The sequence below is a fragment of the Coloeus monedula genome, assembly GCF_965178545.1.
Source record: "Coloeus monedula genome assembly, chromosome: 10".
In the NCBI taxonomy this organism is placed as follows: domain Eukaryota; kingdom Metazoa; phylum Chordata; class Aves; order Passeriformes; family Corvidae; genus Coloeus; species Coloeus monedula.
The window spans coordinates 15,225,144-15,245,160 of NC_138790.1; the positions used below are offsets into that span (position 1 = coordinate 15,225,144).

Here is a 20,017-nt window from a genome sequence, read left to right on the forward strand (position 1 = left end):
AATCAGGAGAATATTTAGAGAACAGAAAGTTTTCAGCTGAGCAGAAAGTGACTTCTAAATTACAGCTGGGGTCCTGCCAGGCAGCACATCCTCACTTCCCAAGATCAGCTACCAGTGTGTCCCACAGAAAAGAAAACCACCCCTTCTTGGCTTACCTACTTCCAACAGGAGCCACCCCTCTCAGCCTGGGCCCACGAGAGCTCTGGTCTTTTCACAGCTAAAAGCAGAAAACAGCAGGGCCAGGAGGGGTCAGCTTTGGCTGGCTGTTTCAGCACCCTTATGGACGAGACAAGCTGGTGTTAATGTGCACCTTTGCACAGCTGGTTTAACTCCTAACACCAGGAGAGCTGACTTAGCTTCCCAGTGGAGCAAGTGCCGGGAGAACCTGGTTTTCTGTTGCTGTTAGCAGAGATCTGCCCCCACCCCCCCCCCCCCCAGAGGCCTGTACTGCTGCTCCTGGTCCCTGTTATCCCCTGGGGATGTTAACAGGACACAGCTGCTGTCAGATCTGGGGCCATGGCCACACTGGAGCAGCTGTGGGTCCTCTCTGCCTCAGGTGTGGCAGCAATGCATCCCTCTCGTCCTGTGGGGTGCTCTGCACTGACTCTCCCAGGCTCCCTGTGGCAACACTGACAGTCCTGTCTATGCACAGGACTCATTGCCTGAAGCTGAGGACTTTTCCAGTAGGACAGTGTGTTAGGTTTGCTAGCAGCCTACTAAATTCACTGAGAACCCCTTGTTCTTGGTGCCTTCCTTTGCCTTTGGAGAGAGGACTGCAAGCAATCCCTCCCTCCAGACCTGTTTGCACGCTTGATGGGAGGGATGCTCCTCAGCATTAACAGGGACTTTCAAGCTGGCCTTCAGTGTTTCATCAGTTGTGAGCAATTAACAAGTAAATAAAAATACACAAGTGAGGTGCTTGAGTGGGGTTTATGTGTCCTTTGGCAGGCTGAGCAGAACTTTTTGGGATAATGTGCTGTGTGCCAGCTGGTGGCCAGTGCCAGTGCCAGTGGAGGGAATAAACCTTGAGTATGTGGGCATCTCATCCTCTCCCCAAACTCCACCTCCCCTTGGTAAACCTTCTACTGCTGCACCAGCACCTGTTACAGCTCTTTTTCAGTTTTGCTGGGACAAAGCTCACACTCCCCAAGCACCCTCTGGTGTCATGCACATGCATGGCTGTGTCATTGCTCTCCGGACACTGCCTGCACGTGGGGAGGGTGAAGAGGGGAGGAAGGCAGCAGTGGAGAGCACTCTTGGGTCAGAACCTGCCCCAGCTCCAAGCTCAGCCCAGGGAAGGGGATGCTGGTGCACTTCTGCCCTGCTAGTGAGACACACATGGGTTCCTCTGGCTCACGATTAAACCCTGCATACGTCAATCATGTTTTCAGTAAAATGAGAAACCATCCAAATCTAAAATAGCCAGGAAAAACTTGTCTGTGACGTGGCATTACGCTGTTTACACGTAAGGAGAAATCATGTGTAGCATGATTCGAGCCCTCAGCAGCAGCCAGGGGCTCGCTGTGCCTGTGTTTGCAGCCTGGCCTCAAAAGACCACGAGGTGAGTCACCGAGGTGGAGTTGGGATGTCTGTTGGGGGAAAAGGGCACGATGGGAACTGTTACTAAGCAAAAGCAGTGCCAGGGGAAAGGAGACTGTGAAGACTGCTGTCAGTCCTCAGAGCTGCTGTTCACCAGCAACAACATGAAACTGGAGCAGGCTTTGGCAGAGCTGCTTGGGTGCTTGTCTGGGGCTCTCTGGGGTCAGGGAAGCAGAGACATTCAACAAATACCCAGCTGCCAGACAAGTTCTGTGCTTGTTTTAAACTTGGTTTGCAGCCTGATCCCAAGTCTCATTTAGTAAATCTAAATTTTGCCATTACCTGTGTCAGGAATTCTGGCCAGAGTGATTCAGGATCGACTCAGGGCACTGTTCAAGGATCAGTGTCTCTGAAAGAAGAAATCAGGGTGATCGACACGTGTACCTCAGACCTGAGATATCTGGTGCCAGGAGCTGTCACTTGTTTGCTAGCAGAATGGTGCAAAGAATTAGGATACAAAGGCTAGCTTTGCTTAATATTGAAATTGAGAAGGAATAGTTCCAGGAATAAAGCAGGGTTTCACATGGCAGAGGGGATGTCCTACACTTGCAGCCACGTTGTAACCCACCAGATCTCTGGAAAATGAATTGGGAATGGTACGTACCTATCGTGTGTACTATAGCAAGTCATTTGTACCTCACATACCTCACCTGGTTTAGGTTGTGGGTCTCTGCAGCCATGATTTGCCTTCTGAACAAAAGGAGCATCAGTGCCAGGCAGGGAACCCCTACCAATATGGACCTGGGTGGGAGATGAGGATCTGGACATGCCCACAAGCAGGAGAGTGCGGCTGCCACCTGCAACTCCCCCCTTGCAGGGGAGGATGAAGCAGCCAAAGGGGCAGGCAGGCTGCTGGATACTCAGCAATGGTGACTTTTAGCAATCTCTACTGGCTTAACTTTTTTCACAGATGGAGGATACATGGGAAACCTCGATCCACCACCAGTGGCACAATAGATCCACCCACAATGGCAAACCCACAGTCTGAGAGCTGCATGCAACTTGGAAACTCAGAAACCAGTTTTCTGGTACAGAAAAAATTCCCCAGGGGCTCTTCAGTGTTCTTTTTGTGGTCCCCACATCCAGTTTTGTGGGCACATCACTGCATCAGGTGGAAGATGTTTCTCAGGGCTCCAGCTGGCCCCGCTCCCACCACAGCCTAATGCTTCAACAAGTGCCAGGGCTTGCATGAAAGAAGCCTTTCAGAGAAAACAGACCGACCCAGTCACTCCAGACAAGAGGCTGCAATAGGTTGTAAGTTGGCAGAGCTCTTGGCAGTCCCAAGAGCCCTGTTTATACAACCAGACTCTTCCCCTGCCAGTCACGTCTGTTTTGCTGACTCCTGCTTCCACTCACTGCTAATACCCAAGGGACTCTGAGATGCAGCTGGTGGGAGGTAAAGATGACATCAAGGCACTTGGAAGCACTGGGGCAGTGGTGTGACACAGACCCTCATCCAGCCCAAACATGAACTCTCTTGGAGTCAAAGCACTCACTTGTGCAGCCCAAGCCCCTGGCCCATGGAGGGAAAACCTGGTACACCCTGTGCTGGGGAACCAAAGGGCTCTCTGCGCCCCTGTGCAATGCTTAGATTTGGCAAGCAGAGAGAAATGAGTAAATAAGCATTTAAGAAAGCTTTACAGTCTGGATATGACATCCAGAATTTATATTTTGTAACCTCCTCTTTATTTTAGCATGCTCAGTCACAAATTCAATTTGTGACATGACAATGGGATCAGATCTGCTCATGTTTGAGCTGCATGTGGCTGCATCGTCAGCTGATGCCTTTAAAAATGGCAGTCAGTCCCAGGGCATTTGCCCTTTTGCCTTCTTGCATTCTGTCCCACACCACTATAGGTATGTGTTGTTTGAGGGAATCTTCAAGCAGGCTTTTTGCAAACTTAAAAGTTACGTTAATGAAATAAGAAAGAGCATCCTATCCTTGCAAATAATTATACTGCTTTATTTTTCAGTATCACAGTCTCAGGAAATGAAACAGTCCAGATCTTTTCCAAGATATTACATAGCCTTGTTTTCCATCTGTCTGTCCACAAAATAATCAGATTAAATATAAATTTGTTTGTTTGCTACATCTCTTACAGTGGAAGAACGTAATTGTTGGTAGAAGCAGCTAAGCTTCAGGAACAAAGGGTGGAACAAAGTCTTATTTTCCCCTGCTTTTGTGTAACCCACTTAGGTTTCCAGAAAAGCACACAGAGGGACAGAAGGACGTGGTGGGTAACAAAATACAGCGGTTTATTGAACAATATGGGGCAAGGCAATGTTCCCTTTACATTCGATGACAATTCAGGAGTATGAAGCAAAACATGCTATACACACACACAGACATGATACTTTGGTTAAATGTCATTCAGAAGTTCTATGCCAAACCTGGTAAAATTATAGTGAACAGTCGAAATAAAACCAAGAATAGGCTTGCATAGACAGATTATTGTCAGTGTGCAATTCATATTTAAGGATTAGCTGTTACAATGCAGGATACACTTGCAGCTCTGAGGAATTTAAGCCTTTTGACTAATCCACCTCATCACATGGCTAATATTTAGATTCAACAGGCTAAAAGTTTACCCTGAAGAGCTGAATGAGACAACTGCAGTTATTTATCTGAGGCAATGAACTATATTGCAGTGCACAGATGCAGCTGGAGACAGACCATGGAGTCTACTTTGAGTGAACACTGATACAGTGGAACTTGTTTACCATGAAGTAGAAAATACTCATTTGTGTGTGCCACTGCCCTAGCTGCACAGCTAAGCCTTGCCCTGTGCTACTGATGGGGAGGAGTTGGCTGATATTATCTCCAGCCCAGAAGCTGAGGCTTGGGCAGCTCCTGGGCACAAAACCCATGTCCCAGAGCCTGTCCTGGGCAGGGCAGGGGAGTACAAGTGGCACCTGTGTGCAGCACAGCCAGTACCTCCCCAGCAGTGCTGCACAGCCACAAATGTGCTGGAGTGCAGCAAACTGGGATCTCTGCAGGTTTATGTCTGTCCTCTGCAATAAAAAGAAGACAAGCTGCCCATGGTGTGCTCCATGTAAGGGACTATGTCCCACACCCACCTCCCAAAGCAACTGCAAAACTAAGCCCTGAACACCTTGGGACAGTGGGGCAAAACCACCTGTCCATGGACTGGGGACAGATAAAGATCAAACCTCAAAGACTCCACCATCCTGCTGGGCATTCCTGCTGCAGCACCTGCCCTGGTACCACTGCCAGGCACAGGACAGCACTGAGCTCAGTCACCTGTCAGGCCACGCTGGGAGTTGTGCTCCAGTTCCTATTGCATCTCACCCAGTCCTGCAGTGTCAGAGCTGCCAGGAGGGACAGCAGGAGCCACCTGCTCAGGGGGACAGACACACAGGAGATTGCTCTGTGAAGGAAGCAACAAGTTTCATGGACTGGCTGTGCTCAATTACAAGAGTGTAAACTAAATAGGGGAATCCTCACACTGTCTCCAAGTGCTCCCCTTTATATATATATAAATTAGCAATCCACAGTTAGTTTGCATAAAGGATAATATGAATTAAAATAAAAACCTTGATAATAAAAATATATAATATACACATTGATGAACAGCAATAAACTGAATGAAAACACTAGAATGTAACAGTGGCTGTAATTTGGCACAAAATGAACACACAGAGGTCTAGCACTGTAAAAATAACTATCAATTTTTTTCCATATGTAGAGAATGTTATCAATCCTGATTCAAATCCTGATAGGTGGGAATGCAGAGATATAAAAATACTGTACATAACAAGATCCCTTTTGTAGAGAGAAGCAGACTGCAGCATCTGTAACTTGTATCCTTCTTCCCCAAGAGGAGAAATTCAATGATGAGAATTCATCTATCCCTTAACAGCTAATATTTCCTCACCCCACCAAGTTCAAACCCATGAAGTTCTTTAAAAAAAGATGAAATCAACCAGTTCGATCTATCCCTGTGATGACAACTGCTTCTTGCTGCAGGAAGCTGTACAGTCCACATTAAGACAGTGTTTCATAGCAAGGTGACTCAGGTCAGCCTGCTGAAGACATCGAGTATCCCTGCGTGTAAGGCACGATCCCTCCAGGTCACCTGACCTCTCTTCTGCAGACCATTGTGCTTTGGACGGAGGTGAGGAGGTGGTGAGAGCTCTTGCTGCTGAGATGTGCCTACTAGGAAGGTTAGGAAGTGCCAGGATTTCAAGGAAGTGTGTTTTCCACGTGGTGCCAGATGCCTTGTTAATGCACAGAGTCAGAAAGGGATGCAGGACCTGAACGCCCTGAGCAGGGGTCCCAGCAGGGGCTCCAACCTGCTACTAAATCCAGAGCAGACCCAAAGGCAAAGCTACTGAAACTTGGCAAGAGCAAACAAGTAAAAAAACCCAATATACTTAAACTTTTCTGTTCTAGGAAAGAAATATTGCTCTGAGTGTTTCTTTTAAAAAGATCAGCTTCACTGTGCCCCTTTCCAGGGACACATGTACAAGGTGCTGATTTTGCATCTCACCTACACAAGCTGCATCTTCTTGACTCTCAGCAGAACTGTGACTGCTGAGCCCCAAGGGAGTTCATCCATGATCTTAACTCTTGTTGACTTCAGTGGGACCATGGAATCTCTTTCCAAAAGTGGTCACTAAATATGCAAGTCCAGTTGAAACCTTTGTCTCAGGAGGTCTCTAACCTGTATGGCTGCATGAGGACTCCAATCTGTATCAGATGAACAATTGCTCTGTTCTTATCCCATTTACTACCCTGCTTTCCTCAGCTGCCATTCCTAGCATTTCTCTCCGCCTTCTAGCAAAACCATAGGAACACCTTAGGAACCTTTCACATGTACTGTGGAGTAATAAAACAGGAGAAACACTTTAAAGGGACAGCAAATTAATAAAGGTCAGGAGAAAGAATAAAAAGATAGGGACTAAGAGAGGATACAGAGTAAAACAGTCCTTAAAGCATTCAGCACCCCCCAAAGGCTTCCAAGGAAGCAGCAACTGCTCCTGGGATCCTTCTTCTGGGCTCTTGTCTCTTGGTGCCATTGCTGGAGAGCCTCACTGGCCAGAGGAGGCCACTAAGGAGATCCTACAGCTCCACAGAGGAGGCACTGAGGTGTTCTTCAGACTCTACCCAGCTTCCAGACTAAATCAACCGGAGTTTTCTCTCACATTTCTACTCAGTACCATTGACACCAACAACTTGGATACTCCCAAGTATCCCTCCTGAATTAATAGGTTCTTCAAATGTCAGCGGGCTCAGGGTTCTCGTAACTCCTCTGATTAGGTTAAGACAAAAGTTACACCAGCCAACTGCAATGCAAGAAAGTCCATCACAGCCAGATACAGAGACCCATGGAGGGCTCAGTTCCGAGTTGGTGATTTCTCCTTGCCTTTTATCGAGTCACTGGGTTTCCAAAAGCACAGCCAATACAAAGCTCAACCTCTTTCTGATTTGGCAGGACTTTTCTCCATCCAGTTTTCACAAGTGCACCAGGTGGTACAAGCAGCAATGCCTGGACTACAGTGTTTCTAGGAAGTGTTAATTCTTAAAACCCCACCAGGCATCCATTTCATGATAATTACTCTGATGGCAATGGAAGGAAAAAGCCCACAGAAAAAAAAAATGGCATTTTCAGCAGTAGAAATTTTGACTGTTACATGAAATACAAAAATAAATTCTTAAAAAATAAAACCTTGGTAGATGAGGTTGCCACACTGGGCCAAGTTATCAAACAAGAAAGAAAAAGAAAAAAATAGCATCTATGTTGTTATTTTTCTGGATCCTTTTAAACAACATGAACACTTCTGAATGACAGAGATAGAATGAGAAGAGCGAACAAGACAAGGACAGTAAAATGTAGCTGCTGACTGGGATATTTCCTGAGAAGCAGCAGCAAGCAAGACCTTGCAAGTCACTTAGGGGCCCATGCGGGCAGGTAAGCTCACAGTCTGGAAGCAAGGGTATGCAGGTAGCAGGATTCTGCCCATAGACAAAGTCCTACATGGCAAGGTTTTTGGTTAGTGTATGCCTGGAGCAGAGATCCATCAGGGGTTATGTGGTTCTTCACAGGTAATGAACTGCTGCCAACAGGCCAGCAGGGGTAGGATGTGGAAGTTTCTTGAGTTGTTGGTCAAGGCAAGGCATGGGCTTGTGATGTGGTATTAAACTTGCCCCTGCAGCTTATGTGAAAAAAGGAGTTGCCCTGTCTTCGCAGTGATTTGGCCCAGTAACTATCCTGACCAAGGACAACAGCCAAGGCTAAAGCCTTACAGCTTCCTTGAGGTTGAGTTGTGCACTAGGGGAACAGCAGACAGCCATGCTGTCTTCCTATTTCCTAGGAGTGCTCCCTCCCCACAAAGCTCCAGAGAGCTTGCCAAGGTCCCTTTCCCAGGCAGATGAGTGGTGAGGGCACGTTTCCATGCCCAGGCACAGCTGTTTCCCCTCCTCTGCAGAGCCAGAGGCAAAACTGCAGCTGCCAGAGACAACAGAGAGCGTGGTGAGACAGACTCAGTGCTGGCATTAAGGAAGTTGGGCTGCAGGAGCAAGGCAGGGAAGCTCACTGCCATGAATGGGGCTGGCCCATGAATAACAGCCTGCCCTGGCTGAACAGACTCAAAGCCAGTGTCCAGATGTTCAGCATTATAGTTTAAAAATATACCTGAACATAATGGCAAAAAAAAATTAAGAAGACAAAAGAATTGAAATGAAAGGAGGCCAAGGGAAAAGGCTACTTTTTTGTGCAAGAGAAAAATGATTTTCAAAGAGTGCAGGGAAAACAAGCCAGGAGGGGATCACTGCATGGGAAAATATATACAGATGATAACCCTGCAGACCCTGCTGTGCCCTAGAGATCAATGATTTTTTTATTCCTGACTGGAGCTTGCCTGGGGTGCTGGATGGAGCAGTGGAGAGGGAAAGCAGTCAGCACAGACATCATGTGGACTGTTCAGCACTCTGTGTCTCGCTCAGGTTGCCTGTAACTGTAGATTTTGAATTTGATGCTCAATGCCCACATGGCCCTCCCTCTTTCAGCCCCATGTCTACAAGACACATCCAAGTTCAGAAACAAGTTACTCTAGTCAAGTGCATCAACAACTGAGCTAGGAGTTACAGGAGGTCCTACTTGGCTTCAGTGAAAATCCTTGGCTTCTATCACACCGAAGCTCAAAGCAGGTGACCACAGAGGTCCCTTCAGACACACAGATCTGTTTCTATGCATCTTCCCAAACCACAACTCACAGCTTCTTGAACTCCCTGGCAAATCTTAAATGTCATGCACACAAGGTCTAATTTCAGTTGAAATTCTTTCCTTTTAACTGTTCTATCCTATATTCTGAAGCTAAATGCCTATACATACTCTATTCAGGTTGTCGGAAACCTTAGAAAGAAATACAGCAGTTAAAAAATTCTGTTTCATAGGCAATTTCTTCCTCACCAGTCTCAGGGTTTGGCTTTTGCTGGTATACGTTTGACAATGCTCTCTCCTTCCTGCAAGTTCATATGACTGTCAGGTTGGCTCAGCTGTCCTATCCAACACATGAAGAAACAAATTTCCTCTTATAACTCTTTGCTAAGTTATCCTTATGCAGAAAGGACTTGTACTTCTGATGTTCTGCTGCCTTGCCATAATCCAAGTCATTTCTTCAATTTTCCTCCATTGTACATGCATCTTAATTTATCCTATTTGTCAAAGCTCCAGCCAAAGCTTAAAAATAAAAAGAAAGCTTCAAAAAAATGTATGAGGGAGCTGTTGAGCCAGCTGGTTGATTTGAACAGCTCAGTGGCAGCTAGATTACACTGCACTGCTCAAGTCATCACAGATGAGTAAGAAATTGAAACAAACTATTTTCCTTAATATGATGACAGTTATAGAGATGATCCTGGGAGTGGAGGGTGGGCCTCCCATCAGGTCAGGTATTGAGAAAGTTGCCTGGCAATTCCAGTAATGTTTGCTACAGAAGAGTCAGTACCAAAGCAAAGGCTAGCAGAGTTTACTGCTTCCTACGGGAACCTGGAAAACAGAACAGAAAGGAAACAATCTGTGAGGCTAGATCCTGGTGAAAAAATTACTCCCTGCAGTCATATTTTACCTGTTCTGCCCTCTTGTCTGTCTGTCTGACTTCTAGGGTACCAGTAAAGTCAAAGGCCAAAATTGGAACTGTATGTTACACAACTCAAGCAAGAGGAAGGACTGAGCCACATGACAGGCAGACATGTGCATTTCTTCTAGGGTATGAAATGTGCCCATTGCACAGTCTCACTAAAGCAAACAGACCCTATAAAGTGCCATCAACTTTCCAGCTTGCTTGATGAAGACAGAACATCAGTTTACCAAACTTTAAATTTTGGAAAGGAAAGTGTCCACATTTAAGTCTCAATAGTGGAACTGGAAGAAATCTGAGACTGAGTTAAACTCAGACCGCCCCTTTCCTTCCCCAGAGGCTCTGTAGGTTAATTCAGACAATGGGCATTCAGATTTAAAACAACTGCAGGGGTGACCCTACCCACACTGCTCTGTGTCAAGTGATTTCAGGAAACAAACCAACAAAGCAGTGCTGAGATGCTACAGGAACAAAACTAGCCTGCTCTCAGGACAAGTTTCTGTCTGATCATCCCATCTGCTTACCAGACAGGTGATACTGTGAAGTTCTGTCTTGTATTGGATTGTTTGGTACTACTGAGTCACCTAAAATCCATCATAATGTTGTCTTCATGTCATTTCTCCGTCATTTGCTACCTGGATTTACAGTCATTCATCATTAAGAGATCATGGAGGACATGCAGACAGCACTTTGACAAGTTCCAGGCAAACCAATTCAGTTTCTCACTCTCTCAGCCTGCAACGTGCTCAGCAAGTGCAACCCAAACACTGCCCAGCATCACCTGCCTGCTGGGGCATTAACTCCCATTCCCCTTCTCTATCTGCATCACTTTCAAACACTCTGTCCCCTGCAGGCTGCTTGTATGAGGAAAACAGCTGACAATAACCCAAGTGCTGGGCAGCCCTGGGGTTGATCCTACCTTTAGGAGAGTGCTCAGGTTTGGGGATCTGGCGCAAGGGGCTGGGCTGGCTCGCATAATACCGAGAGTGCTCAAAGTCATCGAGGAGAGGCTGTGACCTGCCAAGCACGGTGTAAAAGGAGTGTTGGGAAATAACTCAAAGGCACAACAGTGTAGTAAGAGCAACATCTCAGCTGTCTGGTCTGTTACTGTCAGTTTGATGCAAACCTTGCCTGGCCCAGACCTTCTGCCTGCAGAACAGCTCCTCTAAGCACAGCCTATTACTGCTTCTGCAGTGAGAAAAGCAGAGTATTTACTGCTTCTCATGGACCTCTTTCATTCAATAGTTGTTTAAGTTGTCAGGAAATAAAGAATTTCCATTATGAAGTTTGCTGCAAACCTCACTCAAAAGGGCAACATTTTAAAGTGGTTAGTGCTTGCGCAGTTTTACCCCCAGAGTATTTTAATACGATCTGTCTCCACCTGCACACCATATTTGTTGTTTCTTTTGTAAATTCAACAAGAATTTCTAGGTTCCTTTCTGGAATGGAAATCACAGTCACTGGGGTCACTTCCAGGGTTTAGTCCCTCATGAAGGGCGTTGAGCCAGAGTACCAAGTGATTCAGAAGCAGCAGTGGGCTACAGCATGTTCCCAGTTTGGGATGAGGCACCCTTGCAAAGCACAACACTCTTGCTTGCAGGGGGGTGTTCACATGCAGCAGTGGGAGCTGCGTACAGGGCTTAACTGGGAGCAAGGACCAAGGGAGCAGCTGTGCAAATGCATGGTGATTACTCCTTCCTGCCCAGAGATGACATTTTGTTTCACATCCCCAAAAGCTGTTTAACCGCCTCAATGTTTCTCTGCCATTTAACAAATGTCACTGGACAAGCTCATCAATCTCTGTCAGCACTGGGCATGGAGACCAATATGGACAAGTGCCACGAGCACAGTGAGTGACTCACATCACCAAACCCCTCATGAGTTCTGTGCCCTCCATCACTCTGCTCTCCACTGAGTCCCTTGTGCGTGGGTCAGGCTGGTCATCCCACAGTGCCTCCCTAAGACCCAGCTTCTCAGCAGCTTCCCAGCTGCATTCCCCATTCTTGCCAGCCAGTTCAAGCTCACCTTGAAGACCTGTCACTTCTGTGTCGCTGAGTTTCAGGCCCCTCTCTTGACCTTGAGCGCGTGGACTCACCTGCATCAGGCTGATGGGAAGAAAGGAAATCAGCTTGTCTGTGTGCCTTGCAAGACAGCAGCCAGTACACCAGGACTGCCACAACTCCACACGGTCCTTTCATGCTTGGTTTACACACACAGTTAACTACAGCCAGACATGCAAATGGCAGCATCAGGACTCGTTTCCAGTAAACAAAACGCAGCCTTGCTGAGCCAAACTCAATTTCTTGCGCTAAATATGTGACAGCACTAAGGGACTGTTCCGAAGCTGGGGTTGAACACAGTCTGTGTGTAATGACTGTGCACGTGGCTGGGCTGAGCAGGAAGGACCAGGGGCAGGCAGCTGTGCTCCTGCAACCACTGAAACTCAGCAAGGAGGCTAAAAACACCAGAGCTGCCTCCAAGATTAACACCACATTCCCTTAGCACCTTAGCAGTGCTGACCATAAAATCTGTTTGCTCTCCCTTTCCATGCTGGCCAGCCAAGCCTCTCTGATACCACTCCTACAAAAACTCAGGCACAATAGACTCGGAACTTTCATTACACAGCCAGTTATGAGGCAGAGTGACAACTGAAGCCGCTGCATTGCCCTTACACAAACAGAACCAATTACTGCTTTTATTGCTGCAGTCGGGATTTCAGCAGAGGGAAGGTCCTGCACCAGGGACTGACAGTGCTTCAGGGAGGCCACAAGGTGCTGTGACAGCCAGTGCCATCCTCCAAGGCCAGAGCCCAAGGACTACCTTGCTTGAGGCTGAAGCCAAAAGCATCTAACCAAGGAGATGGGTCCAAAAGGCTTGGGAAGCACCTGAATAACAGACAGCAAGACCTTTTAGATGCATCACCACCTTTTGCTCTCACCACACACTCTCACCTCCCTGTGGAAATAGGAATAATGTTATAGCACCTTATCTGTGGTGCCTCCTGAAGCTTGGCATACCTTCCAATCTTGATCATGCCTCCTCTTTTCAAAGGAAGACTTTTCTCTTTCTTTCCCTTTTCTTAAAGCCTTTTTCTCCTCAGCCATCAAGAGCCGAGCAATTTCCTAGAAGGGAAACACAGACTCTGTCAGACAATTTTACTGCTCTAGTGGATTTGAGTTACTCAAACCCTTTCCCATGGACAGCTGCTGAATGGAAAGGGTGCAAATCCAGGATTTCATCCATCTGTGATCAGAAATCAAGGGACAGGGAAAAATTAAGACTGGTGACATGCAGAATGCCCAGTAGCTCCCTGATTTTCCAGAACTGCATTTGCAGAGCCTTTCTGCCCTCTGTCCATTTCCCTTAAAGGGGTTGGTGGCTCATCTCACAGCATCTTGGATAGTCTCCCATGGGGCTCAGTTACAAGAAATACTCTTACAGAACCATGAACTTCTTTTCTTTGTCATGGTTGCAACAGGGAGTCCTCCCTGCTTGGGCAGCCTGAGCATATACATTAAACCCATCTGGAAGAAAATCTCACTGGAGCCCCAAGCTTCCCCTACAAGGAAAGCAATTAACAACTAGAGGGTCAGAGCAGACAAGGGGTGTTTAGCAGCTTCTTCAAGTAAAGGAATTCCACAAGTATTTGGCTTGTTGCTTACCTCATCCTGTGCTACTTGAGCTGCCTTCTGATCTGCCTCATTAGCCTGTGGGGGGGAAAAAAAAAGGCGGGAGGAAAAAAAAAAAAGAGATAAAAGAGTAATATCTCTGAATTATTCATAATTATTAACCTACTGGGCAGGGCAAGTAGGTGCCCATACAAACACAGTACCATCCTATCCAAATATTTTTAGCTACCTCACTATTTACCTTACAACCCAACACCAAAATGCCATTTCAGCTTTTCATCTGAATTTTGCCCTCCATGTATCTGCCAAGCCACACCACAATGCATTTCCCACTCTGCTGCCCTCTCTCTCAAAGATGAGCACTGGCCTGTCCACTTGTGAGCTGATCACACCGACTACAGGCCATCTTTACCTGCCTGGAAACATTCATTTAGTATCACTCTGTTTCAATACTTTAATTTTGGGGTATTTATTTCAAAAAAATGGGGCTTTACTAGCTGGAAGGCAGCTGTCACTCCATATTCATGTGTACAGAAGAGAAAGGTAATTAGCAGAACGCACAGGAGCAAGACCTTAAGTCTTATAGTCACTCTCATATACCAAAGATTTACTAATTAAAGTTGTGATTGCTGGCTGCCTTAGTTTCTTCAAGTTGACTAATGCATCCTCTCTACCTACCAGGAGCTCCTCCTCCTGCAGCTTCCGAGCAATCTCTGCATCAGACAACTCCTGTTCCATCCGGGGTCCATCATACATGGCTTGTTTCATCCCCCTCAAATTAGTGCCTATGGAATTGAGTGAAAACAATCAACTCAAACATCCTGCAAATGCTTTGGTAAGATCACTACCATCTCCTCAGCCACCAGCAAACCCCCCACTGAAGAGAACCAGAGATCACCACAGTGTACCTGCCACGCTGCTGGTTTGAGGGCACCTTTAGCTGAGGTGCAGCATACACAGCAATATCCGACACACTGTGTCTTAGATAACAAATGCAACTCCATGGCAGAACAGACCATGTCCCTTGAAGCAGTCTTTGGTGACAGCAATGCTAGCAAAGGAATTTTAATTTGTCACTCTCTGCATTGATACAGATACACTGGCAAAACTGGGCAGCAGAGAGCAGGCCAACATTTGATAGGAGCACTGCAGAGTCTGAACACACTGCTGGAGCAGCATGGGCTGCAAGGGTTACCTGCCATGAGTTCATGTGCGTTTTCAGACAATTTCCTCCTTGGGATGACCCATGAATCTTACAATTCAATGAGAAGAGAAGGAGGCATTTTTGAAATTCATATGATGTTCAGTTCCTGCTTTGAGTATAGTTTTGTTATTTTAAAGCTAAACCTGATTAACACCTTACAATTCTCTAAGGAAAGAGTTCTTACCATAAGGAAGAAGGATAATTGTCCCAGTATCTCCAGAGACAGACACACATTATCATCCTCACCTTACCCATGTGAAGATCAGTTAGATGGCTTAAAGCATAAGCTGTCCCATGCTTTGACAGACATAGATCCAAGTCTCTACTTCACTAAGTCACCCCTACTTCCACTGTGGCTTTAGAAGTAGAAGGATGGATCTGGATCTTTAAAGGCCCCAACCCCCAAGTGCTGTTGAGCAAGAACTGCACAGGTACACATTTCCCAGAAAATTCCACTTGTATAGAATTTGGTAAGAACCCCATTTTACAAATAGAACCCGGCTGGATGCTCAGTGCCACTAGTGAGTGAACTTCGCCCAAAGTGAATTAATTAAAATGCCAGCAGGGTTTTCAGTAAGAAGTGAATGAAAATTGCTGTGTTTTTTAGTGCTTAAGCAAAGTGTCCTCACGCTTACAGTCCTGCATCTCAACTCCACTAAATACAACCATAATCCTAACGTTCAGGGGTTTGTTACTTTTTTTTTTTGTCCTGTGCAAGGAGACCACCACGTAAAACGTATCAAGAAAACAAAAGCTGGGTATTGGTTGTTGGCTGGGCTTTTTTGGGGGTCTTTCTTTGGGGGTGGTGTGGGGTTTTTTGGGGGGGGGGGGAGGGATATTTGTTTTCTTAAAACACAGGATACCAAGGGCACCATTTCCAACAATACCTTCTTAATCATCTTTTCCAATGCCTTGGAACATCAGGACATAAACAGAACAAGAACATTAATGGATATGAAGAATCCTGCTAAATCAGGGAGAAACATGGGCAAGATTCCCTGTGTACACATTGCAGGTAGATACTGGAGAGAAGCATCTTCCAAAGGAGGCCAAACATTATCTCAGACACCAGTATGGGGCACGCAAAGGTCCATCCCCACACACACGCACACCTTCCCCATCACTTGGTTACCTGAATCCCGCTGGCAGTCTCCAACCTTCCCCTGGCTCACAGCATGAGGGGAGGGGGAGTGTCTCCTGTGTCCTGCCCTTTTGTAGGCTCTTGTCTCACCCCTCCTACGGTCATCTCTAGATTCAGCATCATAGAGCTTCTCGTCACGTGCCATCCTGTGTGACGAATGGCCCTGATGGCGAGATTTCTGTTTCTCAGGGTGCTGCCTGCCACCCCGATGCCAGGTCTCCTGCTCCGCCTCCAGTTCCATCTCGAGAAGGGGAAGGTGCTTTTCTCTGTCTTGCCTTGGTGGCTTTCTGCTGTGCCGTGCTTCCTCTGCGAGTCCATGCTCTGACTCCAGGTCAAGACTCAGAGGTCTCCTCTCCTTCTCCCTGCCAGCTGTCCTCCTCTCCCGCAGCTCCCAGCTACTGCTGTCATCATAGGCACGGTGCTCAATCTCTCTTTCCAGGTCAAGGCTGGCATGTCTCCTGGACCTTCCCTGGCTGGTTGTCTTCCGCTCCTGCTGATGGCCATTGCTGGCCTCTCTCAGTTGAGGAGACCTCAGACGGCCCTCTGAGGTGGAGTGCCCGTGTTTGGGGGCACCACTGGGCAAAGGTGAGGGGGGTCCTCGGTGCTCTCTCTGCTGGTGCCTGCACCTGCCATGACCGTGTGCTCTGGGAGGTTCAGAAATCTGCTCTCTGGGGTCACCCCAGGGGTGCTCTGAGCAATGGGGGGACAAACAAGGAGGGGGTTAGTGGTGCAAGGGTTAATGGGGGTTAGAGGCCAGACTCAGAGCAGGCAGATGAGAGCTTGATACAAGGTGCTGAAAATGCAGGCAAAGCATGATGAAAGAAAGAATAATAACAGGGACAGATAAGGCTTTCAGGATACAAGAAGGGACACAGTGAAATGGCAGCCTGGCTAGCAGTGCTGCACAGGAGGCAACAAGGCTGAAGCAGAAAGCATAGCTCCAACCCAAAAGTGTCTGAGCACTTCCTAGACAAGGACAAGTCAATACGGAGACAAATGACTTTTAATAATGCCACTGGGGCTGAAAAACAGCCAAGAGAGCAGCTCATCTCCTGATGACACATCACTGCTGCAGGATCCTGAAACCATCTGGAAAAGGTTTGCAAAAAAGGGCACAAGATGCAGGAAAGGTTGGGAGACAATGGGGGCATAAGAACAGGAGGGGCCAAGCAAAGAGATGAGGTTGGACCCTGGCTTCAGGCACAAGGTTTTTCATCAGAAAAAACAGTCTCACCTAACTGGGGGAAAGACCCACATAAAGCCGAAAATAAGTAAGTCGGTAGGATAGGATTTTTTTTTTTTTCTGTAAAAGCAAGAACAGGATAGCTGCAGCATCCACATATCTTCTACTCCAGACTGTCACATATCCTTTTGGAGACCCATCAGTTTCAGGGCCTGCACTTAACTCATTGTCTAAAGAGAAATTTCAGCTCTGAATGCAAAGATTGAAATCTTAGGGCAGAATAGGACCTCATAAAACCCAGGCTCCTGACCTCAGCATTGTGGCTAAAGAAGCTGCTTACTTGGCATTTTGGCAGGGTTGTTTCCTCCATGCTTTCCAGAAAGCAGGTAGAAATTTTCTCTGCTTTTAGTTTCAGTAATAAACCTGAAACAGGTAGGAGGATGCAGCAGTCTGCCTGCATACAATCTACTAATTGATTTATTTTTTCAACTAACCTATTTGCTAGGAAAAATCATTGCACTGAGTGAACTGTTATCTCTCCACAGCAGCTTTTCAAAATGAAAAAAAATGCCTCGAAGCAGAGATTGATTTGAAACAGAACTACACACACAACCCCCCGCCAAAAAACCCAGCAGCAGCAGACTTTCTTCTCCTCAGCTGTCCAGAGTTTGTTTTATAGTATCTCAAAATATTTAAAATAGATTTCACTGTACATGAACTACATTCTGTTTTAATAAATAGCTGTCTCACTTACAATCCATCTAGATTTCAGAGGGAGAAAAACAAACCTCACACCAAAACTGAACGTTCCCTTCGAGTCATTCTATTCAGAAAAAAGTTTTTCAGAGCCAGCAAAAATAGAGCTTACAGAAAATCCACCTTGTAAACAAGTCTGTGTGACTTTTATCCAGAATAGGTGTATTTTTAAAAGTCCAAGAACTGTAACAGGAACTGCTGTGGTTACTCTTTAACTGGTTGGGTTTTTTCTGTTCAGTTTTAGATCATTCATATGATTTACAGAAAACAAATACACAGTCAAACAATCTAAGTGACTTACTGAACAACAGAGACCAGAGCCTGAAAGCAAGAGTCAGTTTTTGAACAATACTCAAAAGGGTCTAAAAATTTATTCAATTTTGTCATTAAGGAAAGCTCAATAAATACAACAGCAGAGAGCAGGAGAACATAAAAGAGCAAAGCATGGCTGTGCTGGGAAAGGATTGCTGCAGGTAACACAACCATGCCAGACAACCCAGGAAGAAGATTTGCTTTTGAGGTATCTCAGGGTGATTAATTCATCAGCAGGTGCTGGTTCCTGTGGCACCTTCCACAGGGGCCATGTAAACAGTCTTTAAAACCTGGTGTTACTCTCTGAAGCAGCAAGTGACTGAGCAAATATGAAAATGTTTTTCATGGCACAGACACTTCCTGGAGGAACTCTGTCCTTTTTTGTTTATTTTTCCACTTTTAAAGAGCTCAGATTGCTTTGGAGCAATAGGCCTAATTCACATTCCTCCTGGATGTGGATAAATTTTACTTCAGTCTCAAACAATAAAATAAAAAACAAACAAAAAACCACACATACACAAAAAAAAACAAACCACCAAAAAAAAAACCAAACAAAAAAACCCCCAAAAACCAGACCCCACTCCCTATGAAAACAAAAGAAACCTAAAGAAAGCCAGGGGTTTTTATTTGTTTCAGTTCACAACTAATGAGGACAATATAAACCAAGGCTGCTGAAGCCTAATTGAATGGTGCCCAAGTAATTAAGAGGTTCCAGACCAATGAGCTAGATGATCCAGGCATCAAAATTCACTCCAGTCCTTTATGGCTTTCAAGGAGTGCAGATCAATAGCAGCACTACTATGAGTGGTCAGGCAAACACCTCCTACCTCACCTTCAAAATTATGGATTATTGCAGGAAGAAAACTTAAACCCACAAGATACCCTGCTCTCCAAGTCCACACCAGTCTTACTTCAGGAAGTCACAGGCTTTGTCAGCTGATTTCTTATAAAAATCCATCCTGTCCTACCATCTCGGAATGCACACTGTTACCTATGTTGTATTTTTTCAGAGACTTCTCCCATTTAATTCAGAAAACCTGAAGTCTGGGTTGGCCATAACACTCCAAGAGCAATTTTTCCCAGCTTTGTACATGTAGCAGGACTTGTGGTCATGAAGTTTCCACTTGGTTACTGTTTTGCACTTTTGAACTTTGTGCTTTGTACTTTCTTGGCTATCTTTGAACTTCTTCCAAACTGAAACTAAAATGCTTTGTGTAAGTTCAAATGAAAGACTTTAAAACTGCCAATGGCATTGATGTTAAAATGAGAAATGAGGTTTGATCTTCATTTTCACAATCTGTTAATCAAAAGCAACCCATCTTCCCCACCACATTTTTGAAGAAAGAACACAGGAACCACCACCAGTGCACAGCAAAGCCATCCCCAGATTGCTCCATAATTAAACACACCCTGATTCTCTCCTCCCAGTTTAAGAAGGCCTGTATTCAATCACAAAAGCTGACCAAAAGGAAGCAGAAGAGCACTGTGGATCAAATAATTTCCGCACTGTCCCAGATGATAATCACAGCAGAGACACTCTGTGGAGATGACCTTGTTCTTCAGTAAGTCATTCAAGGCAGCTGTGCTAATTTTACAGCTTGGGTACATACCTGCAAGGAGCTATTTTTGAAACACAGCTCCATGAACCAGCATTTATTCCTTCATGTAGCCGTGCCAGCATCACAAATGAGCACATGGAACGGGGTTTCTCTTCGAATGCAAGCAGGGAATTGCACAGGCATTTCTCCCACACACCCTTGCTGTCACACAGCATTAACTGCCTTATCAGCCACTGTCTTTTTCCACAAGCACTTTTAAAACACATGTGTGGCTGTACTTGCACATACACACTCCACATTCCCTGTCCCTGTCCTTTAAGCCACGTTCAAGGACAATAAAAATTATTAAATTGTCTTTTCTGCTTTTTCTTTTTGTTTTTTAACTAAATATTCCTGATTATAAAATAATCTGATTCTGACCCTGGAAACTGATGTAACATTACAGTGCTAAATGCAGAACTGTAGGATAAAAGGAGTTTCCTAAACAGTTATCAGACCACCAGGTTCACCTATACTGCCATGATCTTGGCCTTT

The 20,017-nt window shown here is 45.8% G+C and overlaps 1 protein-coding gene across 2 annotated transcripts in view; it reads right to left on the reverse strand.

Moving 5' to 3' along the window:
• Positions 1 to 3,538: 3,538 nt before the first annotated feature.
• The window catches only part of CCDC50 (coiled-coil domain containing 50), a 43,388-nt gene continuing 26,909 nt past the window's right edge, over positions 3,539 to 20,017 (reverse strand). The window contains exons 6-12 of one of the 2 annotated variants that reach the window (XM_082288045.1): positions 14,007 to 14,113; positions 13,362 to 13,406; positions 12,717 to 12,821; positions 12,520 to 12,584; positions 11,725 to 11,804; positions 10,619 to 10,716; positions 3,539 to 9,608 (exon numbers count right to left, since the gene is read on the reverse strand). In XM_082288045.1, coding sequence (XP_082144171.1) covers positions 9,579 to 9,608; positions 10,619 to 10,716; positions 11,725 to 11,804; positions 12,520 to 12,584; positions 12,717 to 12,821; positions 13,362 to 13,406; positions 14,007 to 14,113 — 530 coding nt within the window. In that variant the 3' untranslated portion in view covers positions 3,539 to 9,578. The remainder of the gene's footprint in view (positions 9,609 to 10,618; positions 10,717 to 11,724; positions 11,805 to 12,519; positions 12,585 to 12,716; positions 12,822 to 13,361; positions 13,407 to 14,006; positions 14,114 to 20,017) is intronic. The other variant, XM_082288046.1, reaches the window with a different exon arrangement.